The sequence below is a fragment of the Vidua chalybeata genome, chromosome 14 (assembly GCF_026979565.1).
Source record: "Vidua chalybeata isolate OUT-0048 chromosome 14, bVidCha1 merged haplotype, whole genome shotgun sequence".
Lineage (NCBI taxonomy): Eukaryota > Metazoa > Chordata > Aves > Passeriformes > Viduidae > Vidua > Vidua chalybeata.
The window spans coordinates 4,570,158-4,592,947 of NC_071543.1; the positions used below are offsets into that span (position 1 = coordinate 4,570,158).

The 22,790-nt window shown below is 53.2% G+C and overlaps 1 protein-coding gene across 6 annotated transcripts; it reads right to left on the reverse strand.

Annotated features, from left to right (window-relative positions):
* Positions 1-769: 769 nt before the first annotated feature.
* Positions 770-22,685, reverse strand: OCRL (OCRL inositol polyphosphate-5-phosphatase). 6 transcript variants are annotated; one of them, XM_053955455.1, is made up of 24 exons: positions 22,539-22,685; positions 22,369-22,448; positions 21,836-21,915; positions 20,937-20,975; positions 20,393-20,500; positions 20,237-20,320; positions 19,807-19,927; positions 19,557-19,718; positions 18,578-18,679; positions 18,034-18,148; positions 16,174-16,290; positions 15,848-16,038; positions 14,379-14,490; positions 12,841-12,950; positions 11,778-11,913; positions 10,429-10,539; positions 9,966-10,131; positions 9,536-9,771; positions 6,134-6,157; positions 3,838-3,957; positions 3,522-3,606; positions 2,968-3,095; positions 2,278-2,389; positions 770-2,175 (listed from the first exon to the last, which is right to left on the reverse strand). In XM_053955455.1, exons 1-24 carry the CDS (start codon positions 22,569-22,571, stop codon positions 2,051-2,053), a joined length of 2,697 nt encoding a protein of 898 aa, XP_053811430.1. In that variant the 5' UTR covers positions 22,572-22,685; the 3' UTR covers positions 770-2,050. The 6 variants fall into 6 exon arrangements, with proteins under 6 accessions (XP_053811430.1, XP_053811429.1, XP_053811431.1 ...); XM_053955454.1 differs by having other exon boundaries at positions 20,393-20,503; XM_053955456.1 differs by lacking the exon at positions 6,134-6,157 and having other exon boundaries at positions 20,393-20,503.
* Between the last annotated feature and the right edge of the window lie 105 nt (positions 22,686-22,790).

The window sequence follows — 22,790 nt, forward strand, 5'->3', positions numbered from 1 at the left end:
GGTACCACAAGCATCCCTCAGTGCCCATGTTCATGGTGGGCTGATGCATGCGTGAGACCCCTGGAGCTGCACCCCAACAGCTTCCAGGGTGCCCCACAAGGAGGAGGATGCCCTCCTGAGGATGAGGATGGGCAGGCCCAGGCTTTGTCCCATCCCCGAGGAGCATCAGAGCTTCCCTCTTGCTCTGGCATTTCCGCCGGCAGTGGCAGGAATGCGGTAGCCGCGGGAACAATGCCGGCACCTAGTGCTGGTCACCTCCGTGACAGCACGGGAGCAGCTGCCCAGGCACAGCCCTGCTCCCAAGGAGCTGGCAGGAAGCAGATGGAGATAACAACGGCCGCCATTTCCTGCGGCAGGATGTGAGGGCTTTCTCCACCAGCGCTCCCCTTGCTGGCCCAGCAGGGCCTTGGGCACCACAGGCATCACTGCTCAAGGCTGCCAAAGCCGTGTGCCACACACAGGCACCAGCACCCTGCTGCCCCTTGCCAGACCCAGTGCCATCTCCATCCCGGTGTGGCACATGCCACCACCCACCGTGAGACGGGCACTGAGCTGCAGTGCCAGCACATCAGGGGTGCACCCAGGAGCTCATCCAGCAGGAACCAGTGGCATGGGACCCTCTGCCACTGTCCCCAGCTTGCTTCAGTAGTGGCTGGGGCAGAGCCCAGCCCTCAGCTGCCCCCGGAGCGAGCCTGGAGCTCCAGGCAGGGCTCCATGACAGTGCAGAACTGCATGAGGGAGGGCAGGCGTGCCCTGCACAGCCCCCAGGCCTTGCACAACGGAGGTTTATTTGGAACTAATGGTTTTCCAATAAATTATGTAATTTAAAAATTTTAAGGATAAGAAAAAGGCAGTAGGGAGGGGAGCCTGCAGCAGCTCAGCCAGTACATGGGGACTGCAGGGCCACACGACACCCTGGGCTAAACCCAGGCACCGGCAGGGGCTCTGTGACCACAACCCCTCCCCTTGGCTTTGGCCTCCCTCACCTGAGGCCACATGGCCCCACAGGCCTCTTAGTGTTTCAGTGGGACAGGTCACTCTTGCACCCTCAGTCACCAGCCCCAGGGCTGTCCCCTCAGCCAGCTGAGTGTGACCCTTGCACTGCAGCCCCTCTGCACAGCCCCCCCAAGCTGCTCCTCTGGCCCCCAAGGAGTGTTTGAGGCTCCTTTCACTCCCCCAAAACCTGCACCCTCTGCTAGCATGCAGGAGGGAGAGAATGGACTCCATCTAGTGGCACCTGGTGACCCAGCCTGTCCTACCCCCACACTGCAGGCTGGGCACTGCAGGCTGAGCGGTCCCATCCTGCTCACAGTCCCATCCTGACGCACAGGACAGCCCAGGAGGAGTCGAGGGCAGTTCATGGCTCTTCCTGACCCTGGTCACTGTGAGCCACCCACCATCCTGTGTCCTCGGGGGAAGCTGGGGAAGGGAAGGGAGAGGAAAGTGAGGGACAGACTTGTGTGCCAAGGCCCTGAGTCCTGGCAGGGGGGGAGAGGGGAAAGGCCATGCCGAAGGGGGGAGAGGCCGAATGTCCAAACAACCTTCCTGAGTCAGCACGGTCCATAGCACAGTGATGGCATCAGGGCTGGCACGGCTGTGTAGCAGAGGGTGGCACATGTCCCACAGCATTCTGGGGTGGTGTACACACCAGCACATGTACCTGGCACTGGAGGGACGCAGTGTGCCACGGCCTCCAAGAGCACCAGCCATCCCCACCCTCCTCTACAGCAGCTCTTGGGAGATGGGGGTAACACAGAGAGAAGCGTGACCTGGGGAAGTGGCGATACTGCCACGGGATGATGGGTGCTGGCACAGTGCTCGGGTATCGACAGATCCACCTGGCTCCCACGGGGAAGCTGAAGGCTCCAGAGATGGATGGCAGTGCAATGAGCGTGCAGGTCCTCTGCAGCGTGGGGTATGGCATGGCAAGGAGGGGGAATGCGTCCCTTCCGACTGTAAACACGGCACTTGGAGAGCTTCGAGCCTTTACCCCTCGGAGCTGTCAGAGGCCCGGCTGAGGTGCGGGCCCGGCTTTGGCACACGGCACGAGTCATTCTTCGTCCCCGGTGAGCAGGAAGCTGTAGAGGAAGTTGATGGCACGCTGGCGGTCCTGCTGGGTCTGCCTGGCCATCAGGTTGGGCGGAGGGCGCAGGAGGAGGCTGGAGAACAGGGCGGCTGTGGAGGCAGGTAAAATCAGTCACTGGTGAGGAACGAAGACCTTGGGAGGTGCAGGAAGAGTCTGGGATGGAGTGAGGGCTGCAGAGGAACAACACTCACCAATCATGGTGGCACTGACGTTGTTGTCCTCCGAGTACCTGAGCAGCTCTCGCAGGAAGGACATTAGGTACCGAAACACGTTGCGGTGGCAGCTCGGCAGCTGAAGGATCACCTGCAAGGAAATGGTGTCAGGAAGCTCTCCCAGCTCCCACTGCTGCAGTCTGGGCATGTGTGGCACTCCAGGCTCCACGGCAACTTACCCACAGCTGCAGCCCGCTACTGATGGCATTTGCGGGCTGTGGCTCCTGCTGACACTGCTTCAAGGAAAGCTGTGTCACCAGGAAAAAGTCCCCAGTGCCCTGGGGCTGCTTCCTGCTTGTTTCGAGTCAGATCCCAGCTCTCACTGCCCCAAAACTTCCCCCTCTGCTCAGAGACATGCTTGAGCTGGCCTGCTGCCCCACCAGGTGTCAAAAGCCATGCAAAGCCCTCCATGAAGGACAGGAATTGTAGCTCTGAGCAGGTGCTCAAGCCCTCAGGACCAGGGGTGGCTCGCCCCTCCGTGTTCCCCAGGTGCTCAGGATGAGACAGGGCTCACTTGGGGTCTCTGGAAGAGCTGCCCACTCTCTCAGAGCCACTGCCAGCCCCCAGGCAGGGAGCAGGGCCCAGCAGGCCCAGAGGCATGGCACAGCCCACGGTAGCAGGAGCTGCCCTGAGCCAGCAGCAGCCCCACATGTCAGCATAGCCCCACACCTGTCGGCACAGCCGGCTGCTGTGGGACCCCTCCAGGCACCGCTGGTACAGCTCATAGCAGATCACAGGCTCTGGCAGAGCCTCCAGGAAGATGAGGAGAGCTTCAGCCACAGAGTGATTACTGCCCGCTGGAGCGCTGGGAATCAAGGGTCATGCTGAGCAGAGAGATACCCTCCCTCCCCAGATGCTCATCTCGCAGGAGGTCACACAAGTTTCCTGCCTGTCTAACCTCTCCTCCTCCTCCGCTCTCCCCCATCCATGAAAAACCCTACACTGCATTTCTCACCCTCTGGCTGCACAGGAGCCCCCTGCTCCATTAGCCTCTTCTCCAGACCATGCTCTTCAGTATCCCAGCTCCTGCACTTGGCACAGCCTTGCAGAAGCTTCCAGAGCCCCTGGCTACTTTGGCCAGCACAGTTTCAACTTTGAGAGAGGTTGTGGGGGGACCAAGGGGAGCCCATCCCTTCCAGGAACCCTGCCAGGTAAAGGTGACAGACAAGCTCTCCCGAGAGTGAGCTCTCCCAGCAGAGCTGAGATCCACCAGGGAAGGATACGGATTGTCTCAGGAATGCTGGTGTCCAGGCAGTCAATGATCTGCTCCAGCTCTTCCTGCATGCCTGGAGTCTGGAACAGGTCCTCCTGTCAAAAACAGCACAGGGATGGAGTAAGTCACCTTCCCCACAAAGGCTGAGGCACATGGTGACTGATGGTGAGTCCCAGTGAATGGTGAACCCCGGGACACCAGCCAGTGCCTTGAGCACAGGGAAAAGCCTTGCCCTGTAAACACCAAACTCCAGGTGTGTGTGAGGAACCAGGTCACCAGGAGATCTCCAGCGTGGCAGAGGCCCTCTCCCTCGCCCTCCCTCTCACCTGGTGGAGGGCATGCTTGAATAGGTGGTCCACCAAGAGCCAGATCTCCTTTGGCACCTGCAGCGGCATTTCACTTGCTTCCTCGCTGTCCAGGGAGCCCATCTGCAGGATGGATTTCTCCTGGGGAGAAAGCACACAAGGGCTCAGGGAAACCTCAACCCCTTCTGCCTCAGGCCCTTAGTCCCTGGTAGAGAAAGCTGGGAGAGGGGAAGCAGCAGGACCCTGGGGTGCTCTAGCCCTGACTCGCTTTCACAGCACCAGCCATTGCTCCACCGGTCCTGGCTCCTCTCCCTTCTGCTGCCCCATGGAACAACCTGCCTGGTCTCTCCAATAGCCCCCTCAGACCCCCAGGAAGTGGGTCTGGCTGCCCACGGTGCCCTGGCCCCATCCCAGCTCCCACCCTGCAGCCAACAGAGGCCGGGACCCCCCAAGTCCTTGTGCTGAGGGAGCTGCCACGCTGGGGAGCCCAGCCCCATCCCCGCTGATCCCACGCCTTCCCTGACTCCAGGGTGCTCCAGCCACGGCTGCTCTCAGGGCTCTGCAACTCTCCTGATTCCTGAAGTTTCTTCCTTGATTTTCCCAAGGAGAGCTCTCACTGCATATGGGCCACCATTGTCACAGTTCCTGCTTACTCCTGTGGAGCAGCTGATGAGCTCCATGGCTCAGATGTCTCCATCACACCAAGCTTTAACTGGATCCATGTTCTTGGCTTGATTTTACTCTCACTTCACAATCACTCACATTCCTGTGACCTCCAAGGAAGAAGCCATGCCCAGCACTCCCAAAGCACCCAGGAACCAGCACAAGCAGGAACACAACCCTGCCACCAGCAGAGGACTCCACAAGCCACACAGAAAGCACCTCACTCCAGCTGAGACAACAACTGCTATGGCTGTCCCTGCAGCACACAGAGCCACTGACAGCAGCCAGTCAGTCTTCAATCTTCCCTGCTATGCCCAGAGACACCCCCAGCTGACACGAGCCTTGGTGGCATGGGCAGTAGCCCCACTTGCCACACAGCACAGCTCTGCCCTGCACCAGTCTGACCCCGCCAGTAGATAAGGAGTCATGGCTGCATGGCTGCCTCACTCAGTCACCTGCACTGCCAAAGGTCGGGAAGCAGCATGTCAGACAAGAGCACTACAAAATTCCTCTAAGAGGGAAAGGGGGAGAGCTGCAGGCCCTCTCCCAGGGCTGTGGACACTCTTCCCGGGCTGAGGCTCTTCTACAGAAATCCCCTGTGCCAGGGCATCACTGGAGCCCAGTGCTGGAGCAGCCTGTGGCATGACTAGGAGAGCTGTGGAGATCCACGTACAGGAGATCCAAGTATTCGGAGAAGGCTCGAGGTGCCTCGGGGCAGACGAGAAGGAAGAGGAGGAGGAGGAGCAGGGGGAAAAGGAGGGTGCGCATTGGCCGGGCCCCGAGCGCCCTCTCCTGCCGCGTGTGAGGAAGGGAGGCACGGCCACGTCCTTCCCACGGGAAGATGCTCCCAAAAAATCAAAATTCCTCTCTTCTCCTCCGCCAGGAGGGAGTCTGTGAGCTTCATGTGGTTAAACACCCGAGCTCGATCCCCTCTTGGAGAGGGAACGTTCCTTCCCTCTCCTGTTGTACTCTGCCACTGTGCTGACAGCCTAGAGAGGAACAAGTCCCTCAGACTGGGAAGTCGGTGCAGAGCCAGCGCAGGGAGAGTATGAACAGCCCCAGCATCTCCCACTTGCTCTCCCAAGGAAGTTTTCCTTGCTTGGCTGCAGCACCGAGCACGGATGCCAAGGGAAGCAGTGATCCCGCTCAGGCATTGTGGCCATCAGAGGAAGCAGCCCCAGCTCCACTGCTTGAGGAGGCACAGAAACATCCAGCTCCTCCTGCACAAGGCCCTCCCCCAGCCTCCACAGGGACACCATCAGATGGAAGGAACAAAAGACCTGAGTTTCCTACTCCAGCCCTCTTCTCACAGGTCTGACAGGATGCTGTGGTGAACCCCTCCTTATGGTCAGAAGTATGTCAAAAGCTGCCAATTTTTTTTGGGAATATCCAGCATTGCTGTCAGATCAGGAGAGTAATTTTTCCCCCCTCAAAGCAAATTTGGTGAGCTTTAACATCGCAATTGGACTTGGCTCTGGGGTCACTCATCCAGCTCTCATCCAGCCCACAGCTGTGCTAAGAAGCTTTGCTGGCAGCCCTGTCCCCTCTGTGCTCCCCTCCCCTTCCCTCTGCCACAGAAAACAAGGGAAAAGCTCTCATTCTTTACAAACACACCACTGAGAAGCAGACTGCCATGCAGCAATGCTTGTGTTACCTTTTCTAAGAAGCTGTCTTCTTCCTGAGAGCAGCAGGAAAGAGGAGAGGAAAAAGTGTGGTTAAGAGGGAGAAAGCACTCTTGGATTAACTCTTGCGATTAAGCAGAAGCCTAATTTGCATTACAAGAACCCACTGAACACCAGGTCCTTCACACATTTTGCTGACACGGCCAAAATTAAACCTGTGGTGAGAGATTTGCCTGCCAATTAACAACAATCCTGCTCATATGATGTACAGCCTTGTCAGGATTTCTGGAAAGCTCTCCAAGGGGCTTAGACAGCACTGTTCACTGGCCAACAGACAGACCACGGGCAGGTGAGACGTGTCTGCTAGGAAGAAGTTCCCTGGTCAGAATCACTGTCCCCATGTTATTTCAGCCATCTTCCCTTGTGACCAGGCCAGAGATAAAACGTTCCCTGGGCTAAATCTGTGTTTCTGAGTGTGTGGCAGCTGTGGAGCTCACAGGGCCCCTAAGCAGCTTTTGGTAGGGTCAGGGAAATGAGGGTCTGTGCTCAAACCCGGCTGCTGCTGCTGCAGCCTAAGAGCATTAGCATAGCCCAGAGAGGAGTGTGCCAAGCCCTCAGCATCCCCAAAGAGCCATCCCTGTACAGCCAGGGCCGGCTGGACACTGCTCATGGGTCTGCAGGAGGAAACAGAAGCAGGCTGTCCATGATGAGTCTTGGCAGATGGACTCTTCAGGTTGGGAACAGCCCCAGCGCATTCCCAGGCTGAGCTGGGAGCAGCTGCAGCTCCTATGGCACAGGGACGCATGGAGGCAGGAGTATCTCAGGGTCCCCTGTGGCCTCTGCAGTGCCTGCTTCCTCTGGAGCCTCCCTGAGTTCTTACAGAGCCACAACAGACTGTCCTCTTCCTGAGAACAGCTTGCTCCAAACAGGAGCTGGCACAGGTTTCTCTCCTGAGGCAAGGGGGAGGGACACAGTCACAGGTTTGGGAGGGCAGACAGCCACCTGCACATTTTGTAAAGCGTGAGTCATCTCCACCTCACTCCCCAACCTGAGCCTGCCTGCTCACCTCTCCACAGAATCACAAAGTGGTTTCGGTTGGGAGGGACCTTAAAGCTCATCTCATTCCACTCCCCTGTAATGGGCAAGGACACCTTCCACTATCCCAGGATGCTCCGAGCCCCTTCCAACCTGGCCTTGGACACTTCCAGGGATAGGGCAGCTCTGGGCAAACTGTGTCAGGCGCCCCCACCCTTACAGGGAACAATTTCTCCCTAATGCTGAGCCCTCAGCACAATCTGTTCCACAAGACTCACCTGTTCCAGACAGGGGTTCTTCAAGAGGCTTTTAAAACCCCAAGTAGGATCCCAAGAAAAAACAGGACGAGACACTAATACTCAAATCCCAAAGGAGACGTGCTCAAGTGACAGCAGCCATGTCACTGTCTGCCTCCTGGGAGAACCAGGAGAGCCATTCCCAGACAAACTCCAACCTACATGGTGCTACCCTGCACCCACCTACCTCAGCCACTCAGTGACTGGATCTCCAGACCTCTCTCCACTGAAAATTATAGACAAAGTCTAGCCAGGCTGAGGAAAATGTTGGAGGCAGTGAAGGATGAGCCCATGCAAGTGCAGAAGGTTCTTAATGCACAGACACTGCCAGCCTCACACAGCCTGAGCAGCACCAAAACTCAAGGAACTGCACCCAAATGCTCCAGCTTGCAGGGCACACAGCACCAGCACCACCGACCTAGGCAATAAGTGCTCAGCTTGGTCTGATTCCAAGGATTTCTCAGCTCACAGGTAAAATCAGAACGAAAAAACTTAAAATATCCCCCATGTCCATAAGGAGAGCTGTGTCCCTACTGCAGACACTGGAGCAGGTGCTCCTTGCTGATTGTTTTGCCTGCTTTATTTCCAGGTGTTTCGCTGAGTAACAGGAGAAGGAAATCTATATATGAAAGGAGAAGAAGCCTCTTAGAAATCTAAAAGTGTGTGTCTATGAGGGCAGAGCCAAGAGTTTGGGCCCAAATTCCTCTCTATCAAGCAAGAAGTTGGTGCTGAGCTGGAAAAAGCAGGTGGAAAAGCAACCAAGGCCAGTGAAATGTTCCAGACCCACTTCTAGAACAAGGCTGACTATAACCAAATCCTCAGAAATCTGAGGAACCTGAAGCCTGGATCAATTGCTTGACCTGAAGAGGCAAACACTGTATCTTGCCACCTGCATCCTGCCTAGCCTGAATAGTGTGTTAAAAAGGCAAAATTCTCCTATAAAATGGACTTCTCTGTATATTGGACTTGTGAGAAAAGTAGATACCTACAATAAAAGACGGGAACTGGAGAGGCACTGGACAACTGCTGAAAGGATATGAAAACATGAAAACAATGGGAGTGGAGGGTGGCAAATCTACAGAGGTGGAAAAGCAGCAGCTTACTGGACAAAAACCCCTTATGTAAGGGTGAGACTGTGAGATAGGAGAGGAGAGGAAAGGTATCACATGGCAGAGAGACTCAAACAATTGGGCTGAGCTTTCAGGTGGACAGAAAGAAAGGACTCTCCTGGCTGAACAAGAATAGGGACATGAACTGGCACTCAGGAGCTGCTGCACCTCACTGGAACATGGCCAGGTAAGGCAGTAAGGAGAGATGAATGAAACCAGCCTGGAAATCAGAATTACATCCCCAAAATGGGACAACCCCAGAAACAGCTGAGAGTAGCCAAAAAACAAGAGGTGGCTAGGGCACCACTGCACCCTCTCTCATGCACACAACGAGCTGTGGGAGGAGGAATACTGATGCTGGGGGCTGGCATAGGCTGGGGAGAGGAACAGTTCGCTGCACCAAAGACAGATCTTTCCCTGATGAGCTATCTCTCACCCGAGGCATTATCTCTCACTGTGGCTGGTGTGGGAGGAAATGGCCAGAGAGGCTGCACCATTGCTCATCTGCTGAGCTGTGTCCTTCAGCACCCCACACCCACACCACAGACTTTCCTTCAGTCCTCCTACTTCTGCTTAATCCTTCCCCTGAGCAGTGGGAATGTATCCAGAAGGAAAAGGCCCCTGAGGCACTCACCACAGCAGAAGCAGCCCATATACCTTAGATGAGAGGACCCTAATCACATCTCTTATGACACCGAAGTGCCACCCAGCTGAGCCTGCCAGCACCAGTAACACCAACATGAGGTGCTGGGATCAATTTTTTGTCCCATCAAACAATATTCAGAGCCCACACACAAAAAAGAAATAAAGTACAGGCTGTCAAAAGCCATTGGCTGTGGTAGACAGGAAGAATAAAAGAGCACCTCAAGCTCTGTGAAGTCACTCAGCTCAGAGCCAGCACAGACAACCCAACCTGCAGGTACTGCTCCTGATTTGGGAGCAATCAGAAGGGAATCAGGCTTCTCCAGGTTAGAAGAGCCGCTTCAGAACTCACCAGGTCTATGAGTTTGGTGACTGGAACTTCTCGGATGGGTCGCTTCATCCGGCACAAGGCCTCGAGCGAGGTGCCAAAGCAGCTGGGCAGGTAGGTCCCACTGATCGTCAGGAAATAGTCCTTCCCTCGGTCCAGGTGCAGGACAAGAATATCCTCAATTTTATCCTCGCCAGAGTTCAGGAGGGTGACTGAGTCTTTGCTGACGTACACGTCCAGGGAGATCTCCGTGCTCTCATCTGCAACACACTGGAGCTCTCAAGAACACACATACTCTCCAAAAGGGATGATGGGGACAAACATACAGTAGCAGGGACAAAGGCCACACAGAAAAGACAAACATACAAGACTGATAGCAAGGAAGGTGGAACACAGGAAATACAAGAAGGACTGAATGGAGATGGGATGGGAGGGTCTACAGCACTACACTCACCTGGCTCCAGGTAACCTTCACAAGGCTCAGCCCGAAGCCATGGCTTGCAGTAGTGGCTGTCATTGAGCTTGGGGATGAAGGAGAAGCGACAGGTGACCTGCCCATTATTGGTAATCTGGAACTTCTGTTTCTGCAGCTGACGGAACTTCACGTTCTCAAACTCGAACTGCAGAGCAAAAAGAAATCAAGTGATATTACTGGCCAGGATATGGCCCATGGCCAGTCCCCCACAGACTCTGCAGTGGCCCCTCAAGGCAGAGAGGAGCCCACCTAATGCAGAATTCCTCACAGAAGTCCTGCCATGTCAACATGTCCTCGCTAACCCAATTCCTGATCATAAGATAAAGGATAGAGTTCAATTTTCTATAATCCAGTTCATTGAAACAAAGTCTTTGAAAGAAGTTCTGGCACTTTGAAGGCTCCTGTGTTTGGGCAGTGACAGTGATCCCAGTTTCATCCTCACCTCTCTCCTGCTCAGCTCCAGCGAAGGAAGAAAGTCATTCTCCATCCTGTCCATGATACGAACAATGTCTTCAAACAGCTTCCGGTACTTCTGCTCATCCACAACCTTCACCTGTGGGAGACAAAAAACACTCAGCGAAACTTCTGACTGGCTTTCACAGGAACTCTCTTGATCATGAGCAAACTGCAGAAGTGAATTATTTCTCTAAGCACTTGCTTCTGTAGCTGCAAGGCTGAGAGAGTTCACACACACGTGTGCAGTCCCAAGCTGCATCTGCAACTCTACACAGATTTCACCCCTGCAGGTGTTACCAGGTGTTACTGACCACTGGTCACACAACTGGGAGATCACTGGAGGCAACCTCTGTGAGACAGCATTGGCATGCTGCAGCATTCCTCATGATTCTCCAGAGGGAAAGGAGAAAGGCTTTTCTTTAAATAGACTCAGCCTATTCTACTCAGCGCAGGTAAGGCACACATGAGGTGTTGTGTCTGGTTTGGGGCTCCCCAGTACAGGAGAGACATGGAGCCCCTGGAGTGGGGCCAGCAAAAACTACAGAGATGCTGAAGTGCCTGGAGCATCTCCCTTACAGGGAAAGACTGAGGGAGCTGGGGCTGTTCACCCTCGAGACACAGCTGAGAGGGGTTCTTAGCCCTGTCGGTTCCATGTCTGCAGGGAGGGCTCAGAGAGGGCCCAGGCTCTGCTCTGTGGGGCCCAGCAATGGCACAGGAAGAATGGACAGGAACTGATCCCAAGAAGTTTCACCTGACCATGAGGAAGAGCTTCTTCACTGTGTGGGTGACAGAGCACTGAAATGGTTTTCCCAGACAGGTTGTGAAATCTCCCTCAGTGGAGAGAGTCCAGAACTGCCTGGACACAATCCTGTGCCATGTGCTCTGGGATGGCCCTGCTGGAGCAGGGAGATGGGACCCAACAACCCACTCTGGTGCCTTTCAACCTGACCACCAGCCACCCAGGGAACAGGAGGTAGCAAAAATGGACATAGAATGTCCCCATTTGCTGCACCAGAAAACCTGAATTTGCTGTCACTCCCCACCGAAGACATCCAGGTGTGAACCGGATGACACATCTGATGCAGCACAGGTACAGCCAGGTCCAGGCTGCTGCTGTGTCTCCATGTGGAGCAGGGAACAGCGGGGCTCACCCATTCCAGTGTTGCCAGATGCAGCAGGCACGCCTGCATCTGGGCAGGCACACCTCAGCTGGGTTCATCTGTCCTCTTGCAACAGCCTTAGCAGATGTGCCCCGACACCATCACTGCCTCCCACAGTAATGCCTGGAATGCCTGGCAGTGCTGGGATCCTGCCCCAACAAACACACAAACCTACCCCAATGCGGAACAGGGCGCTGACAGGCTTGTGGTCACTGGTCTTGAGCTCCATGTGACTGCAGTACCGGAGCTGACTGACGTTCCCTCCTCTCCAAAGGATCCGATCACACCACGCTGGCACACGACACTTCCCACTACAAAGAAAAACAGGTTATCAGGAGAATCCAACAATCCTGTCCAAGCTGTTCCTCTTTGCAACAAGGCAGTTCCCTCCACTCATATCATCACAGCAGTGATGGGATGAACTCCTATCACTTACCCCAACTTGAATTCTGTTATTTCTTCTGCTCTCTCCCCCTTTCCCAGTACAGCAGACAAAATTCCCATCCTTTCCAGCACCAGGAAACAAAGCAATGCTCAGTTGAGCCCATTTCCACAGCCTGAACCCATGTGTTCTGTGACCCAAGCTGCATGACTTTCTTGTGCTGCCAGGCCCTTCTGCCCACAGTCCAACCCATCGCTTATTGTTTCTGCTACAGAAAGTCTACTCAGTGATTACTATTATGTTGTGAAGCCTGAATCCTGGGTTATCCTTCTTCAGATTAACTACTGTGATGATTCATAAACATGGCAAGACATATTCAATCACTACATAGTTTGGAAGTCCTTCTTAGGAGTTTCTCCCTTCAGAGCAGCCCCTGCAGCAGGTGCAGCCATGTCTGTGGAAGGAACCAAGCAGGAACAACAGTTCCTATCACAGTGCAGCCACCCTGTAAGTGTGCCAGTCAGGGGACAGGGTGACTCAGAGAGCCTGTTTCCTTAGCTCTTCGATTCCTTTTTTATACTGTTTGCCTTTCTCTGGTAATAGAAAAAGCCCCCACTGCAGGGTGACCTGAGCTCACACTTCACCCGCCTTCATCTAGTGGGATCAGCAGCTACAGAGATTTAGGGGATGTGCCTGGTCAACGTACACAGGGGCTGCTTATTGCAGAAAGCAGGAAAGAAAGGAAGGCCAAACTAACACTGACGGGTATGCACAGTTCTAAGAAGCAGGAAATCAGGTTTTGTGAGAAAATACATTTTATGTCATAGGTAAATACACCCAGTTGCAGCCACTGTACCTGGAGTCCCAGCGATCTGTTTTAGAGTCATATTTATACGTGGGGATGAAGTCAATATCTCCCTCCATGAAATCTGCAAATGCTTTCTTCTGAGTGCGCTGAATATTCAGCTAAAGCAGAAAAAGAAAGCTTTAGAAAGAAAAAAAAACAAACCAAACCCAAGAAACCCTCCCTTGCCACCGCAGTGTTAGAGAGCAGATCTACAGGCAGAGCAATCATGGCCTGTGGCCATTCTGTGGGATTCACAGACACCCCCAAACTGCCTCTCAGACCTCACACCTTTAAAACACAAGTGGAATGTTTTCCAAACAGACCAAGTACAAATGGGCGCGGTACTGCTCAACAGACCATGCAGGCAGCATCAAGCAAGAGTCAAGGGAAATATTAATTACTAAATGCTTTCATCAGTTTTCAGGCTTAAGACTGGCATCATTAATCGTTCCCCACCAATCATTTTAGCAAGAGCCTCCAGGATTGCACTTGCCTGACAACCTGACACCACCCTCCTTTGCTCCTTTCCTCTTCTGAAAAACCTCCTGCATGTTTTCCTCAGTAAGACCTAAGCTACAGCTGTTTCCTGAACAAAGCTCTGTAGCAAAAATGAGCTACAGAGAACAATCAACCAAATTTATTGTTAAAACTGTGTCAGAGGTGATATTACACCACTGCTGTTTATGTTTCCCGAGTGCAACCCTTCACCTGAAGAGCACCTGCCATCAGCTTCCATGTGCTGCAGGGAAGGCGACAGCACAGAATTCAGGTCAAACTGGCTGAGCAGATTTGGACTCCAAATCAATACCTCTTTCACAACACCGATCACAGCAGCTTTTGTTGCTGTTACAAATCTCTGTGTTCAGCTTGTAGCTTATATTTAAGAGAGAACTCCTGCACTGAGACATAGACACACTTACTCAGTGACTGCCTGAGTTACACAGTTACCCCAGTATGGACAATCTGGTTTTATGGGGATGTTGCAACCAGCACACCCAGAGCTCTGTCAGAGTCCACTGTCTATGTCTGTGTCCAGACCCTTACTGCAGTTTGCCATGGCATTATGTAGGTTGGAAAAGCCCTCCAAAACCATTGAGTCCAACAGTTCCTTCAGCACTGTCAAGGCCCCAACTAACCTATGTCCCCACGTGCCACCTCTGCATGTCTGTTAAATCCCTCCAGGAATGGGGACATCACTGCTCTGGGCAGTCTGTTCCATGGCTAGACAGCATTTTCCATTAAAAAAATTTCCCTAATATCCAGTCTGAACCTCTCCTGGCACAACCTGAGGCCATTTCCTCTTGTCCTGCCAGTTGTTACCTGGGAGAAGGGACCAACCCTGACCTGGCTGCACTGTCCTCTCAGGGAGTTGTAGAGAGCGAGAAGGTCCTCCTGAGCCTTCTTTTCTCCGGGCTGAGCCCCCCCAGCTGCTTCTTATCAGATTTGTGCTCCAGCCGCTTCCCCAGCTCCATGTCTGCTAGCTCCTCCCTAGGAGAGGCATGTCCCAAACCAAGATGACTTCCCAGGGATGGGGCGAGTTCACTGACCTGGTCGTAAGTCAGCAGTTTCTGAAGTTCATTCTTGCTGATGAGATTCTTCACTTCACTGGCATCCAGCAGACACAGCCTGTAGTTCAGGTCTCCCAGCCAGATAACAACGCTGCAAACAAAGATACACATACAATTGTGGAATGGTCTGGTTTGGAAATGAGCTTTAACCTCATCTTGTTCCAGCCCCCTGCCATGGGCAAGGACACCTTCCACTATCCCAGGTTGCTCCAAGCCCTGTCCAACCTGGCCTGTAAGAATTCCAGGAATGGGGCAGGCACAGCTTCTCTGGGCAGCCTGTGCCTGGGCCTCAGCAACCTCACAGGAAAGAATTCTGGGAGCAGATCAGCAGTTAAGAGCTCCCCTTTTGAAACCACATTAAAGCTGAGACATGTGGAAGACAGAAAGGATACCTTAAAGACTGAGTCCAAAGCAGAAATTTCTAGTGACAGCAGATCCTACAGGACTAAGTACATCTCCTTTGGAATTCCCCAAAGATGGAAAACTTGGTTTAGTAGGAGATAATGTGTTTGTCTCAGTCTGAAAAAAGCCAGAGAACAGCACTGACTCTCTAATGAAGCAAGACTAGTGTTCACACAAAATCCAGCTGATGTTGAGGCTCTTCTCATGTTAAGAAGAGGGCCATGGTGGAGCTCATTAAGTGGAGCCAACCTGTCAGCCAGCAAGACAGGTGAGGCATCTGTATCTGCAGGGTCATCCCTCATGTGACACCCTGCTTTTACCTGTTGGTTTTTCACTGCCTTTCCTTCAAGCAGAGCAGGCCACTGCTGCACCACCTACTGAGCCACGACCGCCTGAAGCAGCATTAGCAGGAGCAGAATTAGGTTCCTGTAGTTTACAACCTTCTGGACATTGTTTCCCATCCCTGCTATCAGCCACACCTCACCAACACCTGCATCCACCCTGCTCCTCTCCAGGTCTACAGCCTTCTTGCTATCAGCAGCTAAAGAAACAGTCATGGGACTTTTTACTCCATAAAGGTTTCATTTAAAGATTAAAATTTAAACCTCTTGCTAGTACCAAAGCTCTTCCTGTTTATAGTCAAACCTCAACATTTCCATTAGTGGATTATCAAGGATAATCTAATATTTGAAGGCTTTTTTCTGTACTAATCCACTCTTCATTTTTGGTTTTTAAATGGTTTAAGTAGTCATTATGGAAGTACCAACCATTTGTATTCTGTTTAGGTACAAGCCATTTGTATTCTGTTTAGGCCTGCTGAAAAGGAAGTTATACACAAATGCAAGGAGAGAGACACTGGGGACAGGATGCACAAGGCACTGCAACAAGAAGGTGACCAGTTGTCTGCAGGAACTGCAGCACACCACAGCCCTTCAATTTCAAATTATTTTATTAAGCCAGAAAACTTATCTGCATTAAACCTCCTGTTGCTGCAGTTCTGACTTGACTTGGGTTACTCAACACCACTGCCAAAGGGTACAACTCACTCGTGCTTCATGATGTTGAACTCTGACAGGCAGTCTGAGCTGGGGATCAGGAAGCTCATCCGGGCACAGATGTCCTTGTAGTCCTGGTTTCGGCGCTCAAAGTCCTCCACGTGGGCAGCCAGGTGGGAGTTGACGACACAGAAGGTGGTGTTGTGGAACATGAACCTGATGGCCACGCCACCCTTGTTGCCCTAGGGACAGGATGGACCAGTGGGGTTGGAGCAGGTGGCAGGTGAGGGGACTGGGATGGCACAGGTGAACCAAACCAGACTGTGCCACTTCTTGCATGGATACAGGGAAGCAACAAGCTGGCCTTGGTGACTCACCATCTTTCCCATGACTCCTGTGCCCACAGACTCTGTCACAATCTCTCTGATATTGCTCAGATGATCCTTCTTAGCAAATATGAGCAACATCATCCCAACCAGGCGGACCACTTGCACCTGCAAAAATAAACAGGATCCTGAATTCCCAGAGAGGCAGTGGGAATGCAGGTCTGATCTGCTCTGCCTGATGCTCTGCTGCTCTGGCTCTCCCTGTTCCTCATGTTCTCTACTCAATCCCTAATTGCAACAACAGAACCCAAAGGGTCTCCTGTCCACAGCAAGGTTCTTGGGGTCTATCTGTCACCCCCCAGGAGCTGTCGGCAGTGCTGAGCCCACTGCATTCCCTACTCTGGTCCCTCCCTACAACAGGGTGGGCAAAGAGAAACTGAATAAATGCCCAGGAAGTTTGTGACTCAGGTCTCAGCCCTTGCCGTGCTCTAACCAGCACAAGCAGAGAAGGCTGCAGATGCAGTGGGAGTCAGAGCCCACCTTGGCTTACTGTGGACTCCAGTGCAGAGGGGAATGGACAGAGATGTTCCTATTTCCCTGAGGCAGATGTGCCTGATGCATGGGGTAGCAAAAGGCATCTCTGAGCTACAGAGACTGACTCATTCTCAGGAAATACTTGTTCCCTAAAGCCAAGGGCCTCTCTGGATCTGAGCAGTTATCTGCTTCCACAGAGCTCAGCTCACAGAGGCTAACACAGTGCTCATGTGCCCTGTCCCAATGGGAATCTCAGGTCTGCTGCTGATCTTTTACATGTGCTAAGCCAACACTGACCAGTCTGTGACCTTCCTGCACCTCCAGAACAGTGGCATCACCCCTCTGAAACAGTGACATCACCACTCTGAAACAGTGACAAGGCCTTGCCTGCTTGAGCACAGTCTGCATGCTCACTTCTATGCACAGAAACATTCACATGTGTTGGGATTAAGTCTATCGAGTGAGGAAAGAAGCTGAGAGCAGAGAATTTGGCTGCAAGAGCCCAGCACCCAGTCTGCTCTGCAGGAGCAGAATTTGCAAGTGACCACAAGCTTTATCTACAGCTTCAGCCACTTCCTCCTCCTGCAGCCATATCCTGTGTTCTCCCTTTCACTAAGGTGGGAGAAATTCACCCGAAACTAAAGTGAAGCAAAGGGAGGAGAGGGAGCAGGAGCCTCTCTGCAGTTTTGAGCCCTGACTCCTGGCTCTTCTTGGTAGGTCTCAGTTCAGCAAGACACTCTATTCCCTGCTTCATTTCCTGTAACACCTGCTCAGAGCAAGCAGTATGGGGTGTGACAGCAAACACAGGCAAAGGAAGAAAGGGAAACACATTTGTGTATTCAGGGCTGATCCCTGCAGCAGGAAGGTTTCTCACAGCAGAGATAAAACCCAGCTCTAACCCAGCCAGAACAAAGTCCTGCTGCCACAGCTGAAGCAATTCTGACTCAAGGCAGCAGCATCTGGAAGATTTCACTTCATAAATCATCCCATTCCTTCAGGGAAAAGCTATTAATTTAATTTACCAGCTCAGGACACCCCTGGCTTCTATAGTACAGGATGAGAAGGTAATATAAGTAGAGAATTTGAACCTGCTGCTTCCCTTACACCTACCTCCTACTTGATAAAGGTATTGTAGTCCCCACCTTTACCAATTTCTACTTCAAAGCACAGTATTTCCTACAACTGTGGTACAGAAAAAGACTCTCCAGATTTAACTTCACACATTTGACACATGCCCAGGCATGCACATGCCCAGTATCACCCTTGGTTTCTCCAAGCCTTGCTCCTTGAACAGGGAGGAAAAGGGCAGCTTTTTCCTTTTTCCTTCCCATCATGCCAGCTCCATGACAATCCCCCATGCCACTGAGCAGAACTCACTTTCTTGTATTTGGCCTTAGGGTGCAGGGACTTCTCCACAGCAGACAGCCACTCCTGCTCCTTTGTAGAATCAAAGTAGAAAAAAGCCTCCGTGCTGAGGTCCAGCTCCTGGAATCTGGAAACCCAAGAGCTTAGCACCTCCAGCCTTCCTGCATATCCCCCTCTTCCTACAGGAATGGGAAACCTCCAGCAACAGCCCTTGGAGGAACAGCTCGTTATGGCCACTTGCTAAATAAAGCAGTAGAATTCCCCCATAGTGCCTTTGAGATTCCACCCCAAATCCCCCAGCAGCCCTTTCCCTGAGAAACACCACTTTAGGCAGAGGACAATGAGCGAGCTCTGCAGATAAAAATCTATATTTCCAGCTCTCCAGGAAAATCTATTATGTCATGCTAGCTTTGTTCAACCTGATCCTCTGCCTCATCCAATGGCTTTTTGCCCTTCGACGGCCCCTATGTGGCACAGCTCAGCTCTGTGCAGCCTCTGAGAGCATGACAGGAACCCAAACCCAACCCAGCCCTCCTGGATCCCCCCAGCTGCTCACCCGATGCAGTAGAAGTCTGGGGGCTCCATGTCATACACCAGCCATGGGGTCAAGAAGCTGTCAGGAGACTGCCCATTCACATTCCAGGTTCCCACAAAGAACCTACAACACAAAAGCAGCTGAGCTGTTAGAAAACACAATTAAAACCACAGCAGCACAGCAGTGTTTTGGCTGGAAGCACACACTGTGAGCTGTCCCTGCATGGGGCAATAACTGCCACAGGGGAACTGAAAGTCACAGAATCACTGAGGTTGGAAAAGACCTGCAGGATCATTGAGTCCAATCTGTGCCCAATCCCCACCTTGTTACCCAGCCCAGAGCACTGAGTGCCACATCCAGGCATTCCTTGCACACCTCCAGAGATGGGGACTCTTCCCTGTGCAGCCCCTTCCAATGCCTGACCACCCCTTCCATGAAGAAATTCCTTCTGGTGTCCAACCTGAACCTTTCCTCCTGCAGTTTGAGGCTATTTCCTCTTGTACTCTCCCTTGCTCCCTGGGAGCAGAGACCAACCCCCCTGGCTGCCCCCTCCTGTCAGGGAGCTGGGGAGAGCCATAAGGTCCCCCTTAGCCTCTTCTCCAGGCTGAAGCTTCCCTGCTCCCTCAGCTGCTCCTTGAAAATTCTCCCAGGCTTGGCTCGCTCCGAGTGACAGTCCCCTCAGAGTAAGGCATTCCACCAGCAAACACCTGGCTCTTTGAACATCACGTCACGAGGGGCAACACCACGACACTGTGGTGGGACCTCTGTCTTCACTCTTTCTGCCCACCTGCTCCAGCCTCACCAAGGTTCAGGAGATCTGACACACACAGAGAGAAGACAAAAGGAGCAGCTGTGCCATGGACACGAGACTTTTGGGCTGTACCATCCTCATTGGCCACTTGAGCTGCAACCCCTCACCAGCTGCCAGGGTCCAATCCTGGGTGAAATCCAAGCTCAAAGGAGAAATCCTGCAGCTCTGTCCTTCCCTCCCAGGTCTCACCTGAAGTTGTGCAGGTTGATGTAGGCCTTCTCCCTCTTGGCCAGCACATGTTTGATGAGCCCCTCTCTCTGCCCTGACTGTGTGCTGGGCAAAAACATCTTGCGCATCGTGTTGGTCACCTTGGGCGGGTCTCTGGATGTGCCTTCTCTCTCCCGGTGAAATCTAGGAAGGAAGCAAGAGCAGCACTAGAACTAGTTCTGCTATCTAGGAAGAAAAGTAAAAAAGGGAACAGATCCCCTATGTTACTTACTGCTTATTCTGAGGGACAGGAGGAGGTGGGGGTTCCCGTCGAGATCCTGTCTGGTGGTTTTGCATGTTTCTTTTCTCTTCTAGGCTCAGAGTGTTGAAGTCATCCTCAAACCCCAGAGCTCCTATAATGAAAAATCCAAGAAAAACACCCTGAGAAACAATCTGAAACAGCTCAGATCAAGAAGGAAAAATTGTAACTCCATATAAAGCAAAAAATCAAATGAGAGTAGGAATACATCAACTGTGTGACCCTGGAAATGGGAGAAAGGGGCACTAACCACAAGGCAAGGCAGGAAGAAGCTTAAAATGCACAAACCTAGGATGAAAATAGCACTCAGGAAGGAATTAACAGACAAGGAAGCATGGCCAGACCCAGCTCATACCCTTGGCACCCCAGCACTGCACAGGCCGCAGAGCAAAGTCAGCTGTACCTGGAGATAGACCTGTGAGGCTCTTCTCCACCTGATGCCAAATGGCTGAGTCCTTAGGTTCAGGAAGAGATGCTTTCAGGTGGGCTGGAAAAAAATCCATCTCTGTCAGAAACTGCTGTCAGAGGATTTCACATGCACAGGGGCAACTCTGCTCACCTTCCTGTATGCTCTGCACTTCTGACAGGAATCCCAAGCAGCGCTCCTCGTCAGGGATCTCAAAGAGCCGCTCTGGCGCCTCGTCACCCTGGATCCGGACCTTGCAGCCTGCTTCAAACACACTCACTGAGTCAGCCCAGGCTGCCTCAGAGTCCCCAGGCTTCCCACCCAGCTTCCAGGTGTTGTTTGTGATGGAAACCTGCACCTAAGTTACCCTCCCTGCGCTTCTGAGGTCCCCCCGCCCTGCTTGGGGTATCCCCAGCACATTCTCCTGGCTTTAGGAATCCTCCCTACTGCAATTTTGCAGAGAAGTGCTCTAAAAGCAGGAAGAAAAATTGCAAACATTTTGACCGTTTGCATTTCAAACCTTGTCTGTCACAACTGAGTGTCTCACAGAGCCAGATGATAATGTCAGAGGGAAAACAATCCCTGTTTGAGCAGAGGACAAACACAGAGCCTGCAGGAAGACTGGAAGGCAAAACAAGCACCAGTGGCTGTTCCATGACAGGACCTTTAGCTACACCACTACCCTAATGAAACTTACTGTTTGTAGCTATATCAATCAGCAGAGTTTCTTCTGCCTCTAGAAAAGAGAAAAACGGGATCAGTAGAGCTGACGCTGGATGCTGCAGTAATTGAGGACTCATATAATTACACTGCCTGCTACCAGCCATGAGAGAGTCCTGACAGGAACAAAGAGCTCTAATTTACACCTGTACGTTCCTAACGGTTCTGGCAGAGAGAACCTCGACAGTCACCTCCCAACAAGTGTCCCAGAGAGATTCCCACCACACAGTTCTCATCCACCTGGATGGTTTTTCCCCATCAGTGCAGCTACTTTGGGAAAGACCCACTTGACAAGGAACTTCAGAGCTTCTCTACAGAGCAAAACCAGGGGCAGAACATCCTGAACTGCACACAAGGGAATGAGCAAATTCAGAAAAAATGACTTTTTTCTTCTTACAAGGATTCACCCCAGGGCCACTTGCTGCTATTTAAGTTCTTCCAAGACAAGACCTAAAGCCCTTCCTCATTCAACACCTGGGATACTGAGAGATTGCTAGACCTTAGGAAGTTTAGATGCAATCATGCAGGAAAAAGCAACAGCTCCCAACTCTTGGCATAGCAGAGAAGTCTGAGAGACAGACACCAGCAGACACCAAATTCCAGACCCTGAAACCAGGTGCTGCATGTGTTGGCTCTGTGTGATGCCAAGCTCATCACACACTGGAGCCAGCCAAGCTCCTCACAAGTGCATGCTGACAAGGAATGACAACCTGCTTGAATGAGGAACAAGGGGATGCCATAAAATGTGACTTGCTGCTTCACAGGGAAAGGATTCAATCTGCTGTAGCTCAGGAGACAGCTCAGGAAATACCATTAAGTTTAAGGTTTGTGGATGAACAGCAGGGGATTCTCGACCTTCCCCCCAGCAGTCAGTACCTTGCACACACTTAAAACGGCTATTGATGGGAATATAATCTGGATCAGAGTTTTCTTTCTCCTGGGAGCGAATAACGACCCTGCAGATAGAAGGAAGGCTTGTAAAAACCCGATAGCAACGCACACAAACGGGAGCTGTGCGTACAGAGACACAATGTTTGATTTTTATCGCTAAGCTTCTGGGGCAGGAGGAGAAAAAGGCAACGAAGGTGAGACCGTGCAGGACGCGGATAACCCGGGGGAGCAGTAAGAGCTGATGAACTCTCCCTGCCACGGGGCAGGTCCAACACCGGGGTGGCAACGGCTCTGGTTACCGGAGGAGCATCGGGGAGCCGGGAAGGCACCTCCGGAGCGCCGGTCCCGCGGGTCCCCGCCCGAAGGGTGAGGTGAGCCCGCAGGGATCCCGAGAGTCACGACGGCTGTGGCAGCTGGGCGGAGAACCGAGCCGTGCCCGGGCACGGTGTGTCCCGCCCCCAGCCCCGCCGCGGCGGCACCAAGCGAGGAGAGCCGGGCCCCGCCACGCTCGCACTCACCCGTAACGGCCGGCCCGCCGCTCCAGGCCGAGCACGCACGGCTCCCGCCGCCCGGCCCGCACCTCCGCACCAGCAACGCTCTGCGCCGCAGTTAAGAAAACCTCCGGTCACCGGCCTGCCCCGCCCCACCGCTGCCCCCCGCCCGCCCGGCCCCCCGCACCGGTGGATACAAGCAGGCCGCAGCCCGCGGCGCGCGCCTCCATGGCAGCGCTCGGTCTCCCGGCGACTCCGGGCCGGGCACGGGCGCGGAGCAGAGCGGCGCCCGCCGCCGCGCCCCCTGCTGGTGGGAGGTCCCCACCGCCCGTGCCCGTGACGCGCACTGATTGCGCGACAGGAACCGGCAGTGCACCGGGGCTGGGTGGACTTGTGGATCAGCTGGGTTTCCCCTGGATGTCCCGCACGCCGCTCCCCACCGCGCGGCG